We start from the raw sequence: 22,299 nt of genomic DNA on the forward strand, positions 1-22,299 counted from the left end.
AGTACACAATCAGTGTAGGATCATACAATAAAATCTTGAGAAAATTTGATGACAGCAGTTTTTGCCCAAAACTCGTTCGCACCGGTTTACGGCGGGCAAAGGTGTTGATTGATGAACCATGGATTGAGGACCCATAATTAGTTTTGAGCTGCCTGTAGAGGGCAGTATATAACAATAACACGGATGGACGGTCTCTCCTCTCTCTCAAGCAATATCCACGTACGCAATGTAAACGGAGGGGGAACCTACCATCCATAACCAGAAAGGTTTGTTTAAGGATTATGCTTGTTAATGTTAGGTAGTCTTCATTTCATAGATTGACTTAATTATATAGGTATCTCTACATCCGTGGCACTACAGTGCACTCGTAACTTACAAATTTGGTGCTCTTTCTTAACCGCTCGGCCACGACACTTCCATAGATGTGATTTATCCCTGATCCCCTGCTGATGTGATGCAAAATTTCATCTATGATGTATCAATCATGATTTAAAATTAATATTTAAAATATATATTTAAAAGTGCTGGTTCTACCCTACTCCTAGAACTATGAGAGTTGGTTCCGCTATCATCTCCACGAACGATAGCGGAACGAAGCTCATATCATAGTTCTAGGTAGGAGTAGTTCTTCCACCCTAGGTTGGATTGAGCATTGTGTCCCATTTACAATCGTAGCATTTACTCAAATATTCAAGGCCCTCCAACAAAATGAACTAAACAGTTCTGTAAACAGATGATGTTTGAAAGATTTTTGTTTCCCTCTGTAACTCTAGTGAGATTGCCATGGCGACTGTACGCATCAAGAGTAAGCGAGTTCTACTTGGGGACAATGGCGGGATTGGACCTGGGGTCTTGGAGATAACCAATGGCAAGATTACTAGCATCATCGAGGGGGAAAATTACAACGGGTCGTGGGACAGTCAGACAGTAAGTTCTCAAGTTCAATATCATCATAGCCATTCTGTAGTCGATTTCTCGAAATGCTAAGATTAATCCTTTCTCGAGTTAGGACGAGTAACTTGTCCTAACTTAGGAACGGTTCAATGGGTCCTAACGTCTATGGTTACGGAAGTTTTCCCGTCCTAAGTCCTAAGATTGATCCAAATGTTAGGAAGAGTTTGGTGAAATCAACGGCTGGTTCATGTGTTTCGTCTGAAAATGGCGTGCAATGAAAATCACAGCAATAGTTTCAGGAGATCCGCGTAAATCGTTGTACATGCTAACATAATTTTTGTGAAATTGTTTTACTCATTTCTTAAAAACAACAGCACCTCAGCAACTAATATTTTAAGTGAAGCCTTCTACTATTATCTTCAAACGTACGTTTAATATAAATCTATGGACATTGTGTTTTGTGTTACATCTGTGGACGTTTGTGTTTTGTTTCATACAAAAAGTACTCCAAACCCTAATACTAGCGTTTGTTTGTTTGTTTGCTTGTACACCCACAGGATATAGATGCAGGAGCACACCTAGTCATGCCTGGGATTGTTGATAGCCATGTTCATGTCAACGAGCCCGGCCGTACAGAATGGGAAGGGTACGAGACTGCAACAAGAGCTGCCGCTGCTGGTGGTATTACGACAATAGTGGACATGCCCCTGTAAGTTCATATACGATTTAAAACCATCTTTTATATTTTCAAATACTCTGGCGCCCCTGAACAATGATAAAATAGGGAGACCACCAATATAGGGCTAGAGCTCAGTTGGTAGATTGTCAGCACATTAATCTGGAGGTCGTTGGTTCGAGTCTCACTTTGGTCAATTTCTTTTTGTTCAAACCCAAATCATCTTATAAGATTCATCGAGCCCTAACCCTAACTGTAGCATGTAAATCATGAGGCGATTTCCGCAACGATTTCCAGACCATAGGGGTTTAAAAATATAGAGCAGTCACCATTTCTCATTCGAAACCACAGTGGGTGGTATTAAATGGTCATACTGTAGGAGGGTTGACTATGTACTGCTCATTAAATATTGCATACACAGTTTATCTACACAAAAGTGGATGATATTAAATGGTCAGACAGTAGGAGGGTTAAAAAGGTGGTTGAATAGTCAATCAATTGTACTTCCGTATACAATGCAATATTCTAGACACTGTTGCTGTTCGGAAAAACAGAGATAAACTAATTCAACAGACACTCCCTTCGCAAAAGCTGTAACATCTGTTCTAACAATGTTTTTGTTTTTTTGTCTCGTTATAAAATTAGAAACTGCATTCCATCTACAATCTCACTCGATGCCTTCAACACAAAGCTGGACTATGCGGCCAAGATGGCGGCCGTTGATGTGGCCTTCTGGGGCGGGGTTGTACCCGGGAATCAGGTAAGCAACTGATACAAGTGAAGAATTATGAAGAAATCACAGTTTAGGAAGTTTCTCTTGAAATATTGGTCCATCAAATGCTTTACTTTTTGAGAAAACATTAAAACAATATCAATTCTTGATAGCGAGAATTACGGATTTATTTTAAACACATGTCATGACACCGCGAAACATGCGGAAACAAGAGTGGGTTTTCCCGTTATTTTCTCCCGACTCCGATGACCGATTGAGCCTAAATTTTCACAGGTTTGTTATTTTATATAGAAGTTGTGATACACGAAGTGTGGGCCTTGGACAATACTGTTTACCGAAAGTGTATAATGGCTTTAAATGTAGGTCAGCTCTTGTACTCATTAAAATGTTCCTACTTGTTTTTTCAATTACCAAATATCATTCCTGATAGAAGGATCAACTATCACTTTTAACTTCTTCTGTTTTTCAGCTTGAGCTGAAGCCGATGATAGCTGCCGGTATTTCTGGGTTTAAGTGCTTCCTGATTCACAGTGGAGTGGAGGAATTCCCTCACGTGTCCGAGGCTGACCTCCACAAAGCAATGAAAGAGCTTCAAGGAACGGACAGTGTTCTGCTGGTGAATAGTTCATGTCAAACAACACAAAGGCTGATTAAACTAAGCTTGGGCGATATCACGATATTATCAAATATCGCGATAATAATTTGGAAATGATTTCGATATCGGATGGATTTGGTTTTAATCGAAATATCGATATATCGCGATATATAGCGATAATCGCAATATATCGATTAAATATCGCGATGTATTTGCTAGCTGAGACATCTTGCACCCCATAGGTTTGGAGTAAAACCAGAAGAATAGGTTATTAGAACACCCCTCTTATGTTAGGACTGTCTCTTCTACAACTTTCACTTGGAGTTTTAAGACTGATGATGTCAAATTTCATTAATTGCGATTATATCGAGTATCGCGATATAGTGTCGGCGATATATCGTGAATAAAATAAATCGATATCGCCCAAGCTTAGATTATACCCTTGAGAGGCACTGGGGTTGTTTTTACAGTTAGGACTGTTCCTAATTACGGACTAGTCCATGGCTAGTCCTAGGTTAGGATGAGTTAACTCGAGATAAGTCTTAACTCTTGTGAAATCCAACCCTGCCGTCGATTTCACAAAACTCTTCCTAACTTAAGACTAATCTAAGGACTTAAGATGAGTCCCAACCCTGCACTGTAGCATGCAGACCTTAAGATTAATCCTAAGTTAGGACGAGTTACTCGTCCTAACTCGAGATAAGACGAGTCCTAACTCTTTGTGAAATCAACGGCTGGACACTGAAGTGGATAAGCTGTGTTTACATTAATAATGCTTTGTCAAAAGAAAAGCGCAGCTTCCAAACATCACCTTGTTACAATCAAAACACAGATATAAACAGCTTATGTCACAGCACCTTTATCCAATGAAATGGTTGTATCCAATGAAATCACTGGTTCGGAAAAGCAAGTACCTGTCTTTAGGGGGCCAGTCTAGACCCATTATAGCTAATGAGAATCAGTGTTCATTATTATGATTGTATATAGGGGACTAGACAAAAACATGCTCTTTTAATTTGTAATCAACTAACTTCGAGCGTTATTTTTTTGTATTTTTACTACTTCCATGCAGGAGTAAAACTAACTTCTACCGTTAATTTCTGTATTTTTTACTAAGTCGAAACTAACTTCTGACGTTATTTTTTGTATTTTTACTAGGTCCATGCTGAGGTAGAAACTAACTTCTAGCATTGTTTTCTGTATTTTGACTAATTCCATGCAGAAGTAAAACTAACTTCTGGCGCTATTTTCTGTATTTTTGTTTAGTTTCATGCAGAAGTAGAAACGCAGCTTGATCCTGAGGACACTCAATCTTCCCCTACTGCTTATCAGACGTTCCTCAACTCCAGACCCAAAGCCATGGAAAACGGTGCTATTGAATTGGTAGCGAAGTTGTGCTTACAATACCGGTAAGATCGGGGCCCAGTTTCATAGAGCTGTTAAACAGAGAATATCGCTTGACAAATTTCATTGCTAAGCAAAAATTGAGTCGGGCACCAGCCACAACAATGCAAACTTAATCTAATTTGGGCTGGTAACCTGGAAAGTACTGAGTATACAGTGCTAACACACATCGGTGTATTGGTAAAAACCAAACTTAATATTCTTTATCTCCGATGCAAATTTAACATCTCTTAGACCCCAGTACCCACTTATCGCAAAGAGAAGGGGTTCGCCCCGGTGTAACCAGACAGTGCGACTATCTTCATTAATGAAGGCTGCACTTAAAAGGAAGTAGAAATTCACAAATTGCCCTCCGGTCGGAGTTCGTAAAGCAATGTCACAGTCCAAAATGTAACAAATGACTTGTTTAAACCAAACCTCCGAACCCAGTAAAACGGAAATTCAGGGGCCCTAAACTTTTGTTGTAAGATTTTGTGTCTCCATGGGGCAAATTACGATTGCAGGGTTTAAATTGTTTGATTAAATTTCTCCTTTTGAATGATTTCCCAGGGTGCCGTGTCATATTGTTCATCTGTCATCAGCCGAAGCCCTTCCCATAATCCTGGATGCTCGTAAACAGGGCGCCCCCATCACCGTGGAAACCTGCCATCATTATCTCTCACTAGATGCCGAGACTGTGCCAAGTGGAGCGACGCAGTTTAAATGCTGTCCACCAATCAGAGAGAAGGAAAATCAGGTGAGGATAAGAATTACAGCAACCCCTCCCTCTCAGGAGTTTCCATTTTGGATTCCAGTCACGTTGATGTATTGGGCATTCAGGTTGGCAAAGTGGTATCTTTCCTCGCCTTACAACTCTGACTGCGTGGGGTTTTCCCCTTGAATAATTATCTAGGGTGTTTCTTCCCACATCTAAAACCGAAACTTCCATCCTCCTCTTCTCTCCAATGGGTTCTTGGATTCACAACCAGAATAAATGCAATAAATAAATTCGGGATTTGTGCAGTCAACATCCAAAATAAAACAAACTCCGTCAGCATTTATTTCAAGATTAAGTTACCTTCTAAAGATCTCTGACACACCGAACAAAGATATTGACAATAAGGGAGACCACCAACATAGGGCTAGATAGCTCAGTTGGTAGAGCGCAGGTATGTTATTCCTAACGTCATTGGCTCAAGTCCCGCTCCAGTAATTTTTTTGGGGTTCAAACCCAGAACTATTTATAAAATTCTCGTCAACTGTTTCCTTTTTCAGGAGAAGCTTTGGCAGGCCGTCATTAATGGTGATATTGATCTGATCGTTTCGGACCACTCCCCCTGTACGGCTGACCTTAAGTTGACCAAGGAGGGGGATTTCATGAAAGCCTGGGGTGGAATATCCTCCTTACAATTTGGTAAGAACTTTGACCTCTTCACATCAATTTTGAAAACAAATCATAACCGTACCTCTTTATCAAAATATTTTGTTCAGAACTTTCCTAACCATCCAAAGTAAATTTGTTGCCATCGATGAAGAAAAATAGTAGAAGAGGTGGGGTGAAGTATTGGTGGGTCACTGGCCATAGGTGTGCGTTAACATTGCCTGGGTACTTTTAGACGACATAAAACACAAAAGTCCACAGATTTACATTAAACTTACACGGTTTAAAAACAATGATGGTACAAAGCTTCTCTTAAAATATTACTTGTTTTGAGAACTGAATAAAACAATTTAACATAACTTTTGTCTCAGTGAGGAAAAAATTATTTTAGCATGTACAACTGATTTTCGTGACTTCCCTGAAAACATTGCTCTGTGTCTGCTCTATATCTAGGTCTGTCGCTTTTTTGGACCGGAGCCCGTAGTCGTGGTTTGCATATTCATGAGATAGTGCACTTGATGTGTGAACGGACAGCCCAACTGGCCGGCCTGTCTGACCGTAAAGGTCAACTGAAGGTCGGCATGGACGGCGATGTTGTCATCTGGGACCCTGAATCTGAATTTAAGGTAGATTGACCACCCCCCCTTCCCCCTCCCTTTGTACCAACTCCAATCCTCACTAACTTAAATTTCCCCTGGAATAATTTTCTGGGGTTTTCCTCCAACATCTGAAACTTAAACTTCCTTCCTTGTCTTCTCTCCATTGGGGTTCTTGGCTAGTATAGTGATTAAGTTTGCTTCTCTGAGAGTCAGAGGATTCGAATTACCTCTAGCTACCAAGCAATCTCGGTAGTCTAGTTGGTAAGACACTGCTCTAGAATTGAAAGGGTCGTAGGTTTGAATCCCACCCGAGTAAAATGCCTGTGATATTTTTTCACAGGACATGGGAAAGTACTGAGTATACAGTGCTAACATACATCGGTGTATGGGTAAAAAACAAAAGAATTTGTTTTAAATATTCTCTGAGAGTCCTTGGCATCACAACCAGAATTTTTTTTAATGAAATGAGATGGCCGGACACTACAGCAGGACTCAACAAATGACATCAATCCAAACAATACTTTCACATTGTTTTATAAATATGTAATTTTGCAGGTGACTCGAGACAAGATTGAACATCGGAACAAGCTTACACCCTACGAGGGAATGATATTGAAGGGCGTGGTCCACAAGACGATTGTCCGTGGTCAGGTGGTGTATGACAGTGGTGTACATTCAAAGACCCCACTTGGAAAGCTACTATTCCGAGGGGCTCGGGATGGCGTGTCTGCCAGATTGTGAAGCAGGACATTGTTTTCTTCGTACATCGTTGTACCGTTTTAATTTAAAAAGAAACATTACAGAATTGGTTTTGCTAGCAAAGAAGTAGTTGCTGGCAGTGTAAGCACTTTATGTAATTCAGCATATATACATAAACTGACAAACCTGTAGAAGTTTGAGATCGATCAGCCATCTGGGTCAGTAACCCATTAACGTCAGTAATGGTTGTAACCCATTTTTGCATGGCATCGATGCAAAAAGAAAAATGAATAAAACTCCAAGCACGAAATAAGATTATTTGTTTCTCAACAAATATGACATTTCAGACAATAATATTACATGGGATGTTTTATACTATCATCATAATTAGACCGTGTAGGTTTGACGTAGATCTGTGATCTTCACGATTTTTGTTTCTTACCAGTTCTGTAACGTTCCTTTTCTTCGTTCATTTTTCTTAAATTTATCAGAGTATAATGAAACAAATGGATAACCACTTCAGAGTGAAATTGATATAAATTACATGTATAGGATATTTTTATTGAAACTTTCCAGTTTAAAGATTTTTAATTTAGTATTCATCAAAGAAGACAAATGATCTCTACAGAGGCATATTATATAAACAAAACAATCCCGTGCCATTTTCTACTATTAATTTAATCTACTACTGTCTCAAATTTCGCTACTTTAAAGGCACTGGACACTATTGGTAATAACTTAAAATAATTATTAGCATAAAACATACTTGGTAACGAGTAATGTGGAGCCGTTGATAGTATGAAACATTGTGAGAAACAGCTCTCTCTGAAGTAGCATAGTTTTTGAGAAAGAAGTAATTTCTCACTAATCTGAAAGCACACAATCTTGTGCAACAAATAAATTCATTTTTTCTTTCATTATTCTCTTACAACTTCGATGACCAACTGAGTCCAAATTTTGTCTTTGACAATTACCAAAAATGTCCAGTACCTTCAAACTGCCTAGAAAGAGCTGTTTATATCAGTCCTATAACGTAGTACTGTCAAGAGCTTTGTCTAATCAATATAGCCTCCGAAATACCTTACTATTGCAACGTCACAGCCAACTAAGGTTGGAAAACTATGGAAAGCCATAAATGCGATTTAAAACAACATATAGCCATAGTTTGTAAAGGCCGGTTTATAGTCAGTCGAGCGATGGCAATCAAAAAAAGGCACGATTTTTAGGCCTCAGTCTTAGGATCGCGCGCAAGATTTCCATCGCACGACCATCGCGCGACCGACTACAAACCGGCCTTAATAATGTTACATAAATATTTTTTTAAAGTGTTGAATTTCTTGGAAACAAAGCAACCAATGTGTATTGGGAAAATAAAAAAAAGGTTCTCAGAAATGTTTAATTTGTTTACAACATCTGCACTCGGCCACCCATGCCAACCAGCGCGGCTCGTTTACCAACAATGGAAAGATTTATAGTGCAATGATGTCATTCCGTTGCTATCATAGAGGTTAAAGGAACACGTTGCCTTGGATCGGTCGAGTTGGTCTTTGACAAGTGTTTGTAACCGTTTGTTATAAAATGCATATGGTTAGAAAGATGTTTTAAAAGTAGAATTCAATGATCGACACAAATATGCCTCGAATTTGCGTTGTTTTCCTTTTACTTTGCAAACTAACACGGTCGGCCATTTATGTGAGTCAACAATTGGACTCCCATAAATGGCCGACTGTGTTAGTCGACGAAATAAAAAAAAAATATTTTGTGTGATACTTGTGTGGATCATTATGTTCTACTTTTAAAATATCTATCTAACGAAACGCTTTTCAAAGACCAACTTGACAGTTCCAAGGCAACGTGTTCCTTTAACTGATGATGGAACAATGGACACGTCGGCTATGTATGCACAGCGCACAGAATGAGACAATGAGAAACCTTCATTTGACCTCGGAGGGCGCCCTAGTCAAATGAAGTTATGTGCACAAGTATCTAAAGTAAAAGGGTTGCCATGGTATTTTGATAAAAGTTGATTCCTGGAAAGTTTATTGGTGATAGATTTTAAGTCAGGGCTTTTAAGTTATTTTTTTTATATTAAGCGTCCCGATTTCTTCGCAAAAATACCGCTCTATAGATAAGTTGCAAAAGACGCCATCTTTATGGGCAAATTGCATTTTGGCTTGCAGGCGCAGCAAGCGCTCAGTTTATTTACTAACCAATCAGGCAACGGTGTTTTGTGAAATCTGCGCGTGCTGCTAGCCGTTATCGCGCAAAACGCGCGGCTGTGTGTTCCAAATTGCCCGTAAAGACATGAAAGATGGTCGATTTATGTCATGTGGGAATTACTATATGGACCACCTGTAACTGGTTCTCTGTAAATTTGTGCATTGATGCCCGTATTCATTGCCTCAGTGCCTCTTTAAGTGTTCTACATTTCCCTCATAGAGGTGACTCGCCCTTCCAAGAAGGAAGCATCAGGCCTGTCTTATTAATTTAAAGCATGTCCCGTTTTTGTTTTTTTTTACAATTAAAGAGTCAACAAACATTTAACATCTTTGCTGTGGTGACTGCTAGAACCTAAAGGCAGTGGACACTATTGGTAACTCAAAATAATTATTAGCATAAAACCTTCCTTGATAACGAGTAATGGGGAGAGGTTGATAGTAAAAACATTGTGAGAAACGGCTCCCTCTGAAGTAGCGTAGTTTTCGAGAAAGAAGTAATTTTCCACAAATTTGATTTCGAGACCTCAGAATTAGAATTTGAGGTCTCGAAATCAAGCATCTGAAAGCACACAACTTTGTGTGACAAGGGTGTTTTTTCTTCCATAAAAATCTCGCAACTTCGACAACCAATTGAGCTGAAATTTTCACAGGTTTGTTATTTTATGCATACATTGAGAAACACCAAGTGACAATTACCAATAGTGTACAGTGTCTTTAACTGTTGTTTTTGCAACATTTTTTTATATTAGTTCTCAAGTTGTAATTTTGATCTTGGTTTTTTTAATGGGGACTTTGGGCTTACTTGAATATTAACCAAACTAAGAATTGCTTTAAATCCATATTTTTGTTTGATTATTTCAAAAGTAACAAATAAAAATGCGTGTCTAACACAACTAGATATTAATATAGTCCACATGTCTTTTGTTATTATTTTTATTATTATTTTGTTGTGTTATTTTTGGTTGTTACTTTTACTAGCATGTTTTTTTGTTACTTATTTCTGCAGAAATTTAATGCAATGTGAAAAACTAGATACTCAAAAATATGAATTATGTCTTTTGATTTTTACAATTTCAAATGGAAGTTTTTTTTGTGAGTCCTTGGGCTGATAACACAAAGAGCTAAGACTGGTCTCAAAGACATTGTTGGTAAATGTCAAAGACTACGCATGTAGCCTTCACAGTTGGCGTATTTCAACATATGCATAAAATAACTAACCTGTGAAAATTAATTGAGCTATGAATGAAAGAAAAAAACACCCTTGTCACACGAAGGTGTGTGCATTTAGATGGTTGATTTCAGGACCTCAAGTTCTAAATATGAGGTCTCAAAATCAAATTCGTGGAAAATTACTTCTTTCTCAAAAACTATGGCACTTCAGAGGGAGCCATTTCTCACAATGTTTTATACCATCAACCTCTCCCTATTACTCGTCACCAAGAAAGGTTTTATGCTAATAATTATTTTGAGTAATTACCAATAGTGTCCACTGCCTTTAACTGCAAATCAACACTTTGCTAAGCAAAGTGTAATGTCACAATACAAATCTTTAAGATGAATCTTCATGCTTCGTGAAATCGAGCTCTGGAAACATCCAGCACTTGTGTGTGGAAAGCTCTATTGCAGAATTTCCAAGTTTGGCCACAAAAACCTCGAAAGTATAAGTCCTTTTTTAATAAGTGGTTGTCACATTGAATTACTTTAGTTTAATTTCGTTCCACTGTTAGAAAAAGAATTTACTTGGAGATGACTTTGAATGCATTTCGTTCGTTGAAATCTGGCTTTTCCTTTCCACATTGGAAACGACCAGAATTCATTTCGTTAATTATATTCTGCGACGATGCCAAGTGGCTTTTCAACACTGAAGTGAATGTTTTGCATAGTGTGAGTTGCTGAGAATACATCCCTCTCACTTTTCATCCACATGACACGGTACTTCAGTAAAATATCGTACAACTTTAGTGCGTACATTCAAAGAATGTGAAAATAGTGCATTATGTTCTGTAAATGTGAAAATAGAAATGCTACCAAGAATATTAAATATCATTTTTTGAGGTAATGATTTTGTAATCCTTACTTTATACAAATGCTTTCATCCCTGCTTCTTCCACCACCCCGTATCACAACCAGTGACATATGACATCATTAGGCCCCAACAAAAACACCAGGTTTTTAAGCGTATTGCCTTTTGATAAAAGGAAGGCGGACCTATTGCTTTTTCAAAATGTGCTGTCAGACACAACCCGATTAGTTATATTATATTAAAAAAGAAAAAAAGGGAAAAAAAAGAAGAAAAAAAAAGAAGAGGCGATCTCTCAAAACGAGGCAGGCAGATACGCTAAACGTGTTTGTTTTCCTTAGTTACACCAACAGCGCCCTCTGCCCATCCACAGCAGGTAGAAGCCAATCTATTGCAAATTATTTGTATTTATTGTACACTTCGTCATTATGCCTTTTGTGAAAATATTCTGAATTCATATAACTCTGTAGTAAGGCCACTGTTTAATACTTCATGTTGTTTAGTGTAATATAAATATAGATATATACATGATGATTTTGTTTTCTTTTTCTGGAACACAGATGATACCAACAGAGGGCGCTTCAAGAGTATTTAAGTTACACATGGTAATGCTGTTAAAGTCAGTGGCAAACATCTAAGGAGATTTATGCTGATTTGGACCCACATTAATTCAATACATATTAGTCACCTTGGTGTGTATGTTAAGTTTACTTTATGTGGTTGTACGTATTCAAGACTGAATTGCATAACTCATGAGATCATGTATTGTTCATGCTTGATACATGCATAATTCATGAGCTTAAAGAAACACAAAGCTACCACCCATTCAACAGACTCCTTGCATAAGGCCACCATTGCTGCGCTCACACAAAGAAAATCTTAAGTGAACGTGTACACTTCACGAACACCTCCCCCTCCCCAGGTCATCCTTTGACATCATTGAGGGCGCTGTTTGGTCATATGCAAGGGGTCTATCACTATTGAGCACTCAGTAGACCATTCCCTGGGTGATCACATTTTAAACAATTTACCTTTGACACAAAGTTAATCCCTCTAAAGAGAATTTCAGTATTTCTGATAATTTTTGTTGTTGGTTTTCTCCGTTTTTCAAGCTTGTTCCCCTCTTTTTTTCTTCTTCAAGTATCCGACTCAGATGGTTTCTCGTCCTCTTGGAAGTTGCGATTTGACAACATCTCGGGATTATTGGAAGCCAGATTTGTGAAGTCTCGGAAGACGTCTTGAAATGTCTCGTCATCTGACGAGAAAAAAAGAGGAAGTAGAGAAAAGGTTGACTATGAGAAGTCAGGGTTGAGGAGTTTTTCTGAGAATGATCACACAACATACATGTAATCTAATCTATCTATCTATCCACCAATGGGTACATCCCTCCAGAGGAATATAGCGTTAAATACAGGATCTTAAAATTCCCTTTGATACACAATAACAAGCCGATTCAAAAACTCAGCTTACAAGTCACACTAAAAAAACAAAAGATCTATGTAGAACATTTGTTGAGGTTATTATAATACAGAATTCGTTTTTACCCCTACCGATGTGCATTCAGCACTGTATACCATAGTAAACTGTGTTAAGCAATGTACACCCAGTACAAATTAGATTCTTTCGAGTCAAGTCTAGTCAACACTACATTGCTGTATTAATGGGAAGTAGGCATTGTGAGCAAAAGTAGAACTACTACACAACATGAGGGCTAAACAGGTATAACAGTATTAGTATAAGGACAATTCCCATGTGACTCATGTTACTAGATAGGAACCCTGCTGGTGTCTCTAAGGTAGTAACCTTTGCACAGCGGCATTCTAGTCAACACTGCATTGCTGTAATGGGAAGTAAGCATTGTGAGCTGAAGCAGAAGTACTACACAACGAGAGGGGCAAACAGGTATCACAATATTAGTATAAGGACAGTTCCATTGTGACTCATGTTATTAGGTGTAACCCTATTGGTGTAACCCTATTGGTGTCTAAAAGCTAGTAACCATTGCACAGCGTCATTCTAGTCAACACTGCATTGCTGTAATGGGAAGTAAGCATTGTGAGCTAAAGCAGAACTACCACACAACGTAAGGGCCAAACAGGTACAACAGTATTAGTATAAGGACAATTCCATTGTGACTTGGTGTCTAAAAGCTAGTAACCATTGCACAGCGGCATTCCAGTCAACACTGCATTGCTGTAAAGGGAAGTAAGCATTGAGACTCGTGTTACATTGACCACAGGTATCACAATGCGCCGTATTTGTAGATGCAGGAAGGCGCTCTCAAACATATTTGTATCACTTCATTCATACCCAAAACAATTATTTAAAGACTGGAACACATTTCCACCACAGACATCATATCCAGCACGGACATAAGACCTTTTAAGGAGCCGTTATAATCCACCTACGTGTTTAAGGCAACTTAAAACTATGGCGCAACAAAAACGGCCATTAAAACTGTGCAGGATGAAGCTTGTATACCCCGGAAAATATACAACTTCTATTGAGAGCGCCATCACACGGTCAATAAAATGCCACATTGAATGGCTTGAAAACAAGCTTTGTATTATCTGTGGTCGATGCGACACCAGGGCCCAATTTCATAGAGCTGCTTAAGCAAAAACATCCTTGCTTAGTAAACCAGATTACAGGCCAAGACTCCACTCAATTGTTATGCTAAGTAAACAACAGCTAAATACCAGTAACAAGCAACGTATATGGAATGAAATTTCGGCCAGTAACTTGTGTAAAATAAGCAAGCCATTTTCGTGCTTAAGCAATTTTTTTTGCTTAAGCAGCTCTATGAAATTGGCCCCTGGGCCCAATTTCATGGCTCTGCTTACCGTAAGCACAGAATCGGCGCTTACGAAAGCTTACGAAATTCTGTGCTTACGGAAAGCATATTTCACGGGTTAGCGGCGAATGATGGCTTCTGTGCATGTGTACTCCACGTTACTAGGCATTTTGCGCTTACAAGGCTAGCGTAGAATTCGGCGAGTGCACGTAAGCGGGGAATCGTGATCGAAAGTGCAGAATTCAGTGGTTAGAAGAGCCATGAAGTTGGGCCCAGTTGACATGGACTTGCTAATAAGCTGAACACAGACACACAACAAGAACTTTTTTCCCCGTAAGCTTGCAAAGAGCAAACTTTCCAGGACAGTTCCACAATTTTTCTAGACACAGCAAATGGTACACCAACCCCATGCATCCCACACAGAAGTTTGTAACACAAGTTTATATTTACCTTCCACTGTGTGTTTCCAATTAAAATGTTATACAAAAATGGAAGGAAAACAAGAAATGGCTTTATAAAACATTAAATGTTAATCTCCTCACTAAAAACACAAACGGTTAAAGGGGAGGTACACGTTTGGTAATTACTCAAAACAAATCTTAACTTAAAAACTTACTTGGTAACAAGCATTGGAGAGCTGTTGGTAGTATAAAACATTGTGGGAAAGGACTTCCTCTGAAGTAAGTAGTTTTTGAGAAAGAGGTAATTTTTCACTAAAAATATAAAAGACTTCTAGCTAGAAGTCTTTTATTCTTCCACTGAAAGCACACAAATTCGTCCAACACTAGGGTGTTTTTTCTTTCATAATTTTCTCGCAACTTCGTTGACCGATTGAGCCCAAATGTTCACAGCCTTGTTATTGTTATGGTAATGATGGTATACACCAAGTGAGAAGACTGGTCTTTGACAATTACCCAATGTGTACCTTCCCTTTAACAGGTGTCAACAAAGTAAAATGAAATAATACCAAGCATTATTTGCATCAACCAAAAGCATCATGGATGAGAATTGAAATGGTAGCGATTCTAAAGTATAGCAATACTTTGTCTACCAGACTGTTGTCTACTTAACTGACCAGGGGTCGATTTCACAAAGAGTTAGAACTAGTCCTAACTTAGGACTAGTCCTAGGAGGTATTAAAAACGTATGGCTAGTCGAGATAAGACTAGTCTTAACTCTTTGTGGAATCTACTCCAGTTGCCGATTTCAAAAATCACTAAGATTGATCGTAACTGCAAATAAGATTGATCGTAACTGCAAATCAGTCGTAGTTGCTTCAGTGTGATGTCACAAAACAAATCACTGTGGTGATACTGACAATTTGTCTTGCAATGAAATTTATTGCTTTGTGAAATCAGCCCCAGGGCTCGCTTTCACAAAAATTGACCTTTGACCATAGAAGGTCAACAGTTACCACCTTCAAAAAAAATAAATCATATAAATTTGTATACAAGATGGAAACGAATGGTTAAAAGCAATTAAATTAAACAAGTATATCAACAAATAATGACTATTTTGAGAGGCGCCTTCTGCAAAAAACAAAACGGTTGCAAGCTGAAATAAAATGTTTTATGGACCTAGCAGCATCTTTTTCCATTTTCCTAAAAACACAGTCGTTAAAAGAATTCAATTGACGATAACACCTACCTGGATTACCGAAGACCCCTTCCGATTCCTTCATTTCTTCATTTAATCTGGCAAGACGTAGCCTGTATCAGAACAACAAATTGGATTATTCCTTCAAGTTATGACCAAGAATTCTGTTTCCTACTTTAAAGGCGGTGGGTTTTACTTTGAGACCCCAATGCAGAAGACAGGCATTAACAAGAGAGATTTAAAGGCAGTGGACACTATTGGTCATTACTAAAAATAATTATCAGCATAAAACTTTACTTGGTAACGAGTAATGGGGAGAGGTTGATAGTATAAAACATTGTGAGAAACGGCTCCCTCCATGCCTTCTGAAGTATCGTAGTTTTCGAGAAAGAAGTAATTTTCCAAGAATTTGATTCCGAGACCTCAGAATTAGACTTCGAGGTTTTGAAATCATGCATCTGAAAGCACACATCTTCATGTGACAAAGGGTGTTTTTTCTTCTATTATTATCTCGCAACTTTGACGATCAATTGAGCTCAAATTTTCCCAGGTTTGTTATTTTATGCATGTGTTGAGATGTACCAAGTGAGAAGACTGGTCTTTGACAATGACCAATAGTGTCCACTGTATTTAGGTTATGGTAGTCCTACTTTAAATTGACCTAAGACCAAAACTTCTTTTACAAGAAAATGAAGAAAACAAACTTTTACAAGAAAATGAAGAAAACAAAGTTCACTCACAATGTTACAGTATCTGCATTGGCTGATGTGATGGCTATACTTAGCGGATCCTGTCAGATGAAATAAAAAATAAAACAATCAAAATTCAACTAGTTATGACTGGGCTCAATTTCATGGCTACGCTATAAGTACACCAGAATAATATTTGGTTACAGTTAGCAGAGTCATGGAATGGGCCATAGTCTAATGGAAGGTACGAACTATCCAATGGAAATATTGTAAAATGCAAGCTAAAGGCTGAGTCACACTGCAGCGATAACGATCACGACGCAAAGAGAACGCACTCTATTGGTTGAATTGCTCAGCGCAGAATACGCACATACTCATTATCCAAAAGAATGCAGTCTCTTTAGTGGCGTGATCGTTATTGTTTTCGTTATCGCTGCAGTGTGACTCGGCCTTAAGGTCATGGCCGATTTTAACAGCTTTGGCAGTGGCTATGACTAGGATGTGTAGCCATTAGCAGCCATAGCCAGATTCACTTGATTGAGACATGGGTTAAAGGCGGTGGACACTATTGGTAATTACTCAAAATAATTATCAGCATAAAACCTCACTTGGTAACGAGTAATGGAGAGAGGTTGATAGTATAAAACATTGTGAGAAACGGCTCCCTCTGAAGTGACGCAGTTTTTTGAGAAAGAAGTAATTTTCCACGAATTTGATTTCGAGACCTCAAGTTTAGAATTTGAGGTCTCGAAATCAAGCATCGAAGTCAACTTCGTGTGACAGGGGTGTTTTTTTCTTTCATAGTTATCTCGCAACTCCGACAACCTATCAAGATCAAATTTTCATAGGTTTGTTATTTTATGCATATGTTGAGATACACCAAGTGAGAAGACTGGATTTTGACAATTACCAACAGTGTCCAGTGTCTTTAATATTAAATTCATTAACTTATTTATTTAAACTTATTTATACACGGTAGTACATTCAACCAAAGTTGTTTTTCGAGGGGCTGTAATGCACAACTCAAGAAAAAGAAAAAACGTGATTAGGCCTTAATAAAATAAAAAAGGTATAACAAACTTCTACAGCAAGGACAATCACTTCAAAAATGGAAATAGAAATCAAACAAGAAGATATGCAAGTTATTTTAAGCAATTAATTAATCCGAAACGATATACTTATAACACAGAGAACAAACAAAATAAAGTTACCATAAATGGAGCAATTGGAATCAATATATCAATTATATATTTAAAATATAGAGCAAAATACTGTTATAAGTCAAATGAGATCAGGTCGAACATTTTAAGCAGTAGGCAGTAGATACAGATGAAAATAAAATGTAAATAATATTACACAGGTATAATATTTTATGAAATCGTTCAAACTGGGAGCATTTCGAATGTTGGCGTCTATGGAGTTCCAAGGAGTTGCGTTGCACATCTGTAAAATAAACTAAAACTTGTTTAAGAGACTCTGTTTTATTCTATTTCTTTTGAAAATAAGAAAATAGAATAAGCTGTTACAAACTGCGCACCAACCAAAAGGACCAATGGTTTAGAGAAATGCAAACAATAGTTTAGTGGCCTGACATTTTGACCCAAGCAGAGTCTTTCTCGAAGGCATTCTCTTTTGAAATAGTCATCATCAATCAATCAGACTTTCAAAAGGTTTATAGTTTAAGTTGAAGGTTTGTTGCATTAGCTGAAGGTTTCTAGTTGTGGTTATCGGTTTATAGTTATACAGTTAACAAACCTGTCCATCTTTGTCTTTAGCCGTTTGTACTGCACCCCTCTTCAAACACAAGCACACCATTCTAAAACGGAAAAGAAAAAAGATTTTGTGTCAATGAAAGACCTAGGTGGGTAAGTAACAATAATAATAACAAATTCTTATATAGCACAATAACCGTCTCAATGCGCTTTACATTAGTGCCCTAGTCATTGGAACAATGACAATCCTTTAATCTTTCTCAGTTCCCTGGGGAGTATACAGCCGGTGCTGCGAGTTACCGCGCTCCAAGCTAGTCATTCACATAAACCATCTCTGCCCTCACATCTCTGCCCTCACATCTCTGCCCTCACATCTCTGCCCTCACATCTCTGCCCTCACATCTCTGCCCTCACATCTCTGCCCTCACATCTCTGCCCTCACATCTCTGCCCTCACATCTCTGCCCTCACATCTCTGCCCTCAAATCTCTGCCCTCACATCTCTGCCCTCACATCTCTGCCCTCACATCTCTGCCCTCACATCTCTGCCCTCACATCTCTGCCCTCACATCTCTGCCCTCACATCTCTGCCCTCACATCTCTGCCCTCGCATCTCTGCCCTCGCATCTCTGCCCTCGCATCTCTGCCCTCACATCTCTGCCCTCACATCTCTGCCCTCACATCTCTATCCTCACAGAGAGAGGCAATGGTTAATTGCCTCGCTCAAGGCCACAAGTGTCACGACCGGGTTTCTTAGTAAGCTGCAGACATATCAGGTAGTTTTTAATTTTTACATAGCACCGACTTTGTAAGTATTTTTGGGAACTCCTACCCTGCATTTCCTTGAGAGGTAGCTATGTGTAGAGGCGTTACTCCGTTAACGTCGCTCACGTTAACTTTGCTTCGATTCAGTAACAGATATTCCAATGCTCCAAGATTACCCTACGAAGAACAGGAGGAAATTCTGATTAGAAATGTCGACAAAAATCACAGACTGTTTCTTCTCACATTTCAAAACAGTAACAACTATCTTAAAGCAACCGCACAACGTCGATAAACAGTATTGTCCAAAGACCCACACTTTGTGTATTACAACTTATATATAAAATAACAAACCTGTGAAAATTTAGGCTCAATCGATCATCAGAGTTGGGAGAAAATAATGGGATAACCCACCCTTTTTTCCGCACGTTTCGCCGGGGCATGACATGTGTTTAAAATAAATCTGTTATTCTCGATATCGAAAATTGGTAATTGTTTTAATGTTTTCTCAAAAAGTAAAGCATTGCATGGAATAATATTTCAAGGGAAGTCTTTCACCATTACCTTCTGTAAACCCTGTAAGTTTTTTGTAAATCTGTGAACTTTTAATTTTTGTTCTGTTCAGAAAGTGTCCAATGGCTTGAAGGAATAGAGGATAAGGACGAAAGATTAAGTAAAGGAAATTCACAAAAAAAAAACAATCGTATGTGAATAGATATAATAAAACGCGACCACCTTCTGAAATGAAATTTTGACAAGTTGCCTTTAAATCAGGACAAAATTTCATAGAAAATATTGCTGAACAATTTTCTACTTAGAAGAAATGAGCAGGATACCAGTTAAAAATTGTACATGTGACATGGTATTTTTGGCTGATACCCTGTTCTGGTAAGCATAACTTGTTGTGCTTGGCTACTTTTGGTGATTAAGCAGCTCTATGAACTTTGACTCGGGAGGTTCTTCTTACCGAAGTGGCGGCTTTATGCATCGGCGTTCTCATGTTGTCGCTTGTGTCCATCTCATTGACCTTGGCTCCGTGAGCAATGGCGTCCATCATCAATCCAACGTTGCCACTCGACGATCCCTACAAACAAACAAACACCCTGATGAACAAACAGACCTCGGATCTTAAAGACCGACAGACTTGGTCCAGTGACCTAGACCGCTCGGTCACAACACGCCACAAAGTTGCGGCCGCAAGTGCCACGAGGGTCGCCCTTTTTCCTAAGTCGCTCTTTGACATTAACAGAAGCTTACTGTGAACTTTGCTTACCTGGAAGAGGAGTTGAGTAGGGGAGATGTCTACATCCTCCTCCATGTTGTTAATGGCATCAGCTCCCTGCTCCTCTGCATCTGAACTGTCACTCCCTGAGGACCAAGAAGCAAATTAAGACGTTTAGAAAAGTGTGCAGCATCCAGGGGTGGATTTCACAAAGAGTTATTAGACTAGTCTAATCTTGAGTTAAGGCGAGTTAGGACTAGCCTCAAGTTTTTAATATCTCCTAGGACAAGTCCCAAGGTAAAGACACTGGACACCTTTGGTATTGTCAAAGACCAGTCTTCTCACCCTCTGTATCTCAACGTATGCATAAAATAACAAACCTGTTAAAATTTGAGTTCAATTGGTCATGGAAGTTGCCAGAGAATAATGTAAGAAAAAACGCCCTTGTCGCACAAGCTGTGTGCTTTCAGATGCTGAATTTTGAGACCTCAAAATCAAATTCGGAGGTCTCAAAATCAAATTCAAATATTTTAGTGAGAAATTACTTCTTTCTCAAAAACTACATACGTTACTTCAGAGTGAGCCGTTTCTCACAATAATAGCTCTTCATTGATCATTAACTAGTAAGTTTTCATGCTTTTCAACCCCAAATCATTTCAAAATTTACCCAGGCAGTTTCCCTTGTGGTTCATATTGATATAAGTTTTTAGGCTAACAATTGTTTCGAGTGATTACCAATAGTGTCCAGTGCCTATAACTCTTTGTGAAATCGACCCCAAGTCTAATTTAATGTTTACTACACTGGTCAGTCAGGTTTGCATAGTGGTTTTACTTGCCTCGTCTTCCACCTCTGGGACCCCCCCCCCCACCAGTTTCTTTTCAAAGAATTTTACAAAACTAGACTGAAAAGGAAAGTTGAGAGAGGTTTTGTTCGTCATTACCTTCATCTGCTTTTCCAGGCTGTGCTGGGATAGCGTCTCTACTTCCACCAATGCCACTATCATTTAATTTTTCGGCTGAGGATAAATAAAAGTCAAACAGCAATCATTTAACATCTCTTACATCGTTGCGGTACCTGCTGCCAAAACATAGGATTCGAACTGCCTCTAGCTACAAGGCAACCTCGGTAGTCTAGTTGGTAAGACACTGCTCTAGAATTGCAAGGGTCGTGGGTTCGAATCCCACATGAGTAACATGCCTGTGATATTTTTTTCAAAGGACTTGGGAAAGTACTGAGTATACAGTGCTAACACACATCGGTGTATGGGTAAAAATCAAAATTAACAACAATCATAATAATACAGTTTTTATATGGCGCTTCATTGCACCCACCCATTATTTTTGTACAACACAGTCTTCATATGAAAGTATGAGACTCATTTTATTGCACCGTTTTCCAGCCACTGACAAAGATTAGGAGCATTTTGTTTTCATAAACATGTAAACATTAACAAACAAGTCAATAAATTTGAAAACAAAATATGCAACAAATGTGAATGCAAGTACAGTTGCAATTGTAGGAGCTAAGCTGGTTGTTCTGCAAGATGTTGATGTGAGACTTTTCAGACGCTAGGTGACAACAGACTTACCAGGTAAATCCATCCACTCTCAAAAACGTATGCATGCCCACAACTACGCAAACAATGGAACAATACCTGGTATGTCTATTTGATCCACCCAACTGGCAAAGCACTGCCTACAAATGATGTGCAATATTGTGGGGTGTCGTGGTCGAGCAGTTAAGAGCACCGAATTCAAGCTCTGCTGATTCTGTTCAGCAGTGTGTGGGTTCGAATCCCGGTCCCTGAGCAAGACACTTAACTATGTATTATTGCTTCTCTCCACCCAGGGGTAAATGGGTACCTGTGAGGGCAGAGATGGTTCTTGTGATTGATTTAGCCGAGTAGCGCATTTGTTGCACTAGGCTATATACTCCCCAGGGAGCTAAGATGGTTTAAGGAGTGAATTAAGGCCCAGTGACCAGTCGTAATAATTTGAACCGCTTTGATACACCCATTCCGAACTGAAAAAGCGCTATATAAACTCAAAATATTACATATATTATTCAAAAAGATTCAAACTGGATTTGATCGGTTGATTTTGGTTTGTAAAGATCATGTCTTGCGACCGGTTATACTATGGTAACTTTGAGTTTTTTTCTGTCATCAGCTTAGCGGTCGTCCTAAGTTTTCAACTTTTGCACGGTCATAAGGAGAGTGCTTCTTTTCAATACCTCTATTTCCACAAACATTTGTTGTGGGTAACACTATTAATGAGTAACACGTTCTTTGTGTCCGTTTGCGAAAGTCTTTGCACGATCTTTCGT

The 22,299-nt window shown here is 38.7% G+C and overlaps 2 protein-coding genes across 2 annotated transcripts in view; one reads left to right on the top strand and one right to left on the bottom strand.

Annotated features, from left to right (window-relative positions):
• Positions 1-125: 125 nt before the first annotated feature.
• On the top strand, positions 126-10,451 carry LOC139951129 (allantoinase, mitochondrial-like). The gene is made up of 10 exons (XM_071949971.1): positions 126-266; positions 774-927; positions 1,452-1,603; positions 2,216-2,330; positions 2,773-2,919; positions 4,165-4,307; positions 4,852-5,038; positions 5,557-5,695; positions 6,116-6,288; positions 6,817-10,451. The coding sequence occupies exons 2-10, from the start codon at positions 784-786 to the stop codon at positions 7,000-7,002; spliced, it is 1,386 nt and encodes a 461-aa protein (XP_071806072.1). The 5' UTR covers positions 126-266; positions 774-783; the 3' UTR covers positions 7,003-10,451.
• Positions 8,686-22,299, bottom strand: part of LOC139951128 (arf-GAP with coiled-coil, ANK repeat and PH domain-containing protein 2-like) — a 36,301-nt gene continuing 22,687 nt past the window's right edge. The window contains exons 21-28 of the mRNA XM_071949970.1: positions 20,915-20,989; positions 20,025-20,119; positions 19,719-19,835; positions 18,822-18,931; positions 18,034-18,094; positions 16,330-16,379; positions 15,641-15,702; positions 8,686-12,454 (exon numbers count right to left, since the gene is read on the bottom strand). Of these exons, the coding sequence (XP_071806071.1) occupies positions 12,336-12,454; positions 15,641-15,702; positions 16,330-16,379; positions 18,034-18,094; positions 18,822-18,931; positions 19,719-19,835; positions 20,025-20,119; positions 20,915-20,989 (689 nt within the window). The 3' untranslated portion in view covers positions 8,686-12,335. The remainder of the gene's footprint in view (positions 12,455-15,640; positions 15,703-16,329; positions 16,380-18,033; positions 18,095-18,821; positions 18,932-19,718; positions 19,836-20,024; positions 20,120-20,914; positions 20,990-22,299) is intronic.

The sequence above is a fragment of the Asterias amurensis genome, chromosome 18 (assembly GCF_032118995.1).
Source record: "Asterias amurensis chromosome 18, ASM3211899v1".
Lineage (NCBI taxonomy): Eukaryota > Metazoa > Echinodermata > Asteroidea > Forcipulatida > Asteriidae > Asterias > Asterias amurensis.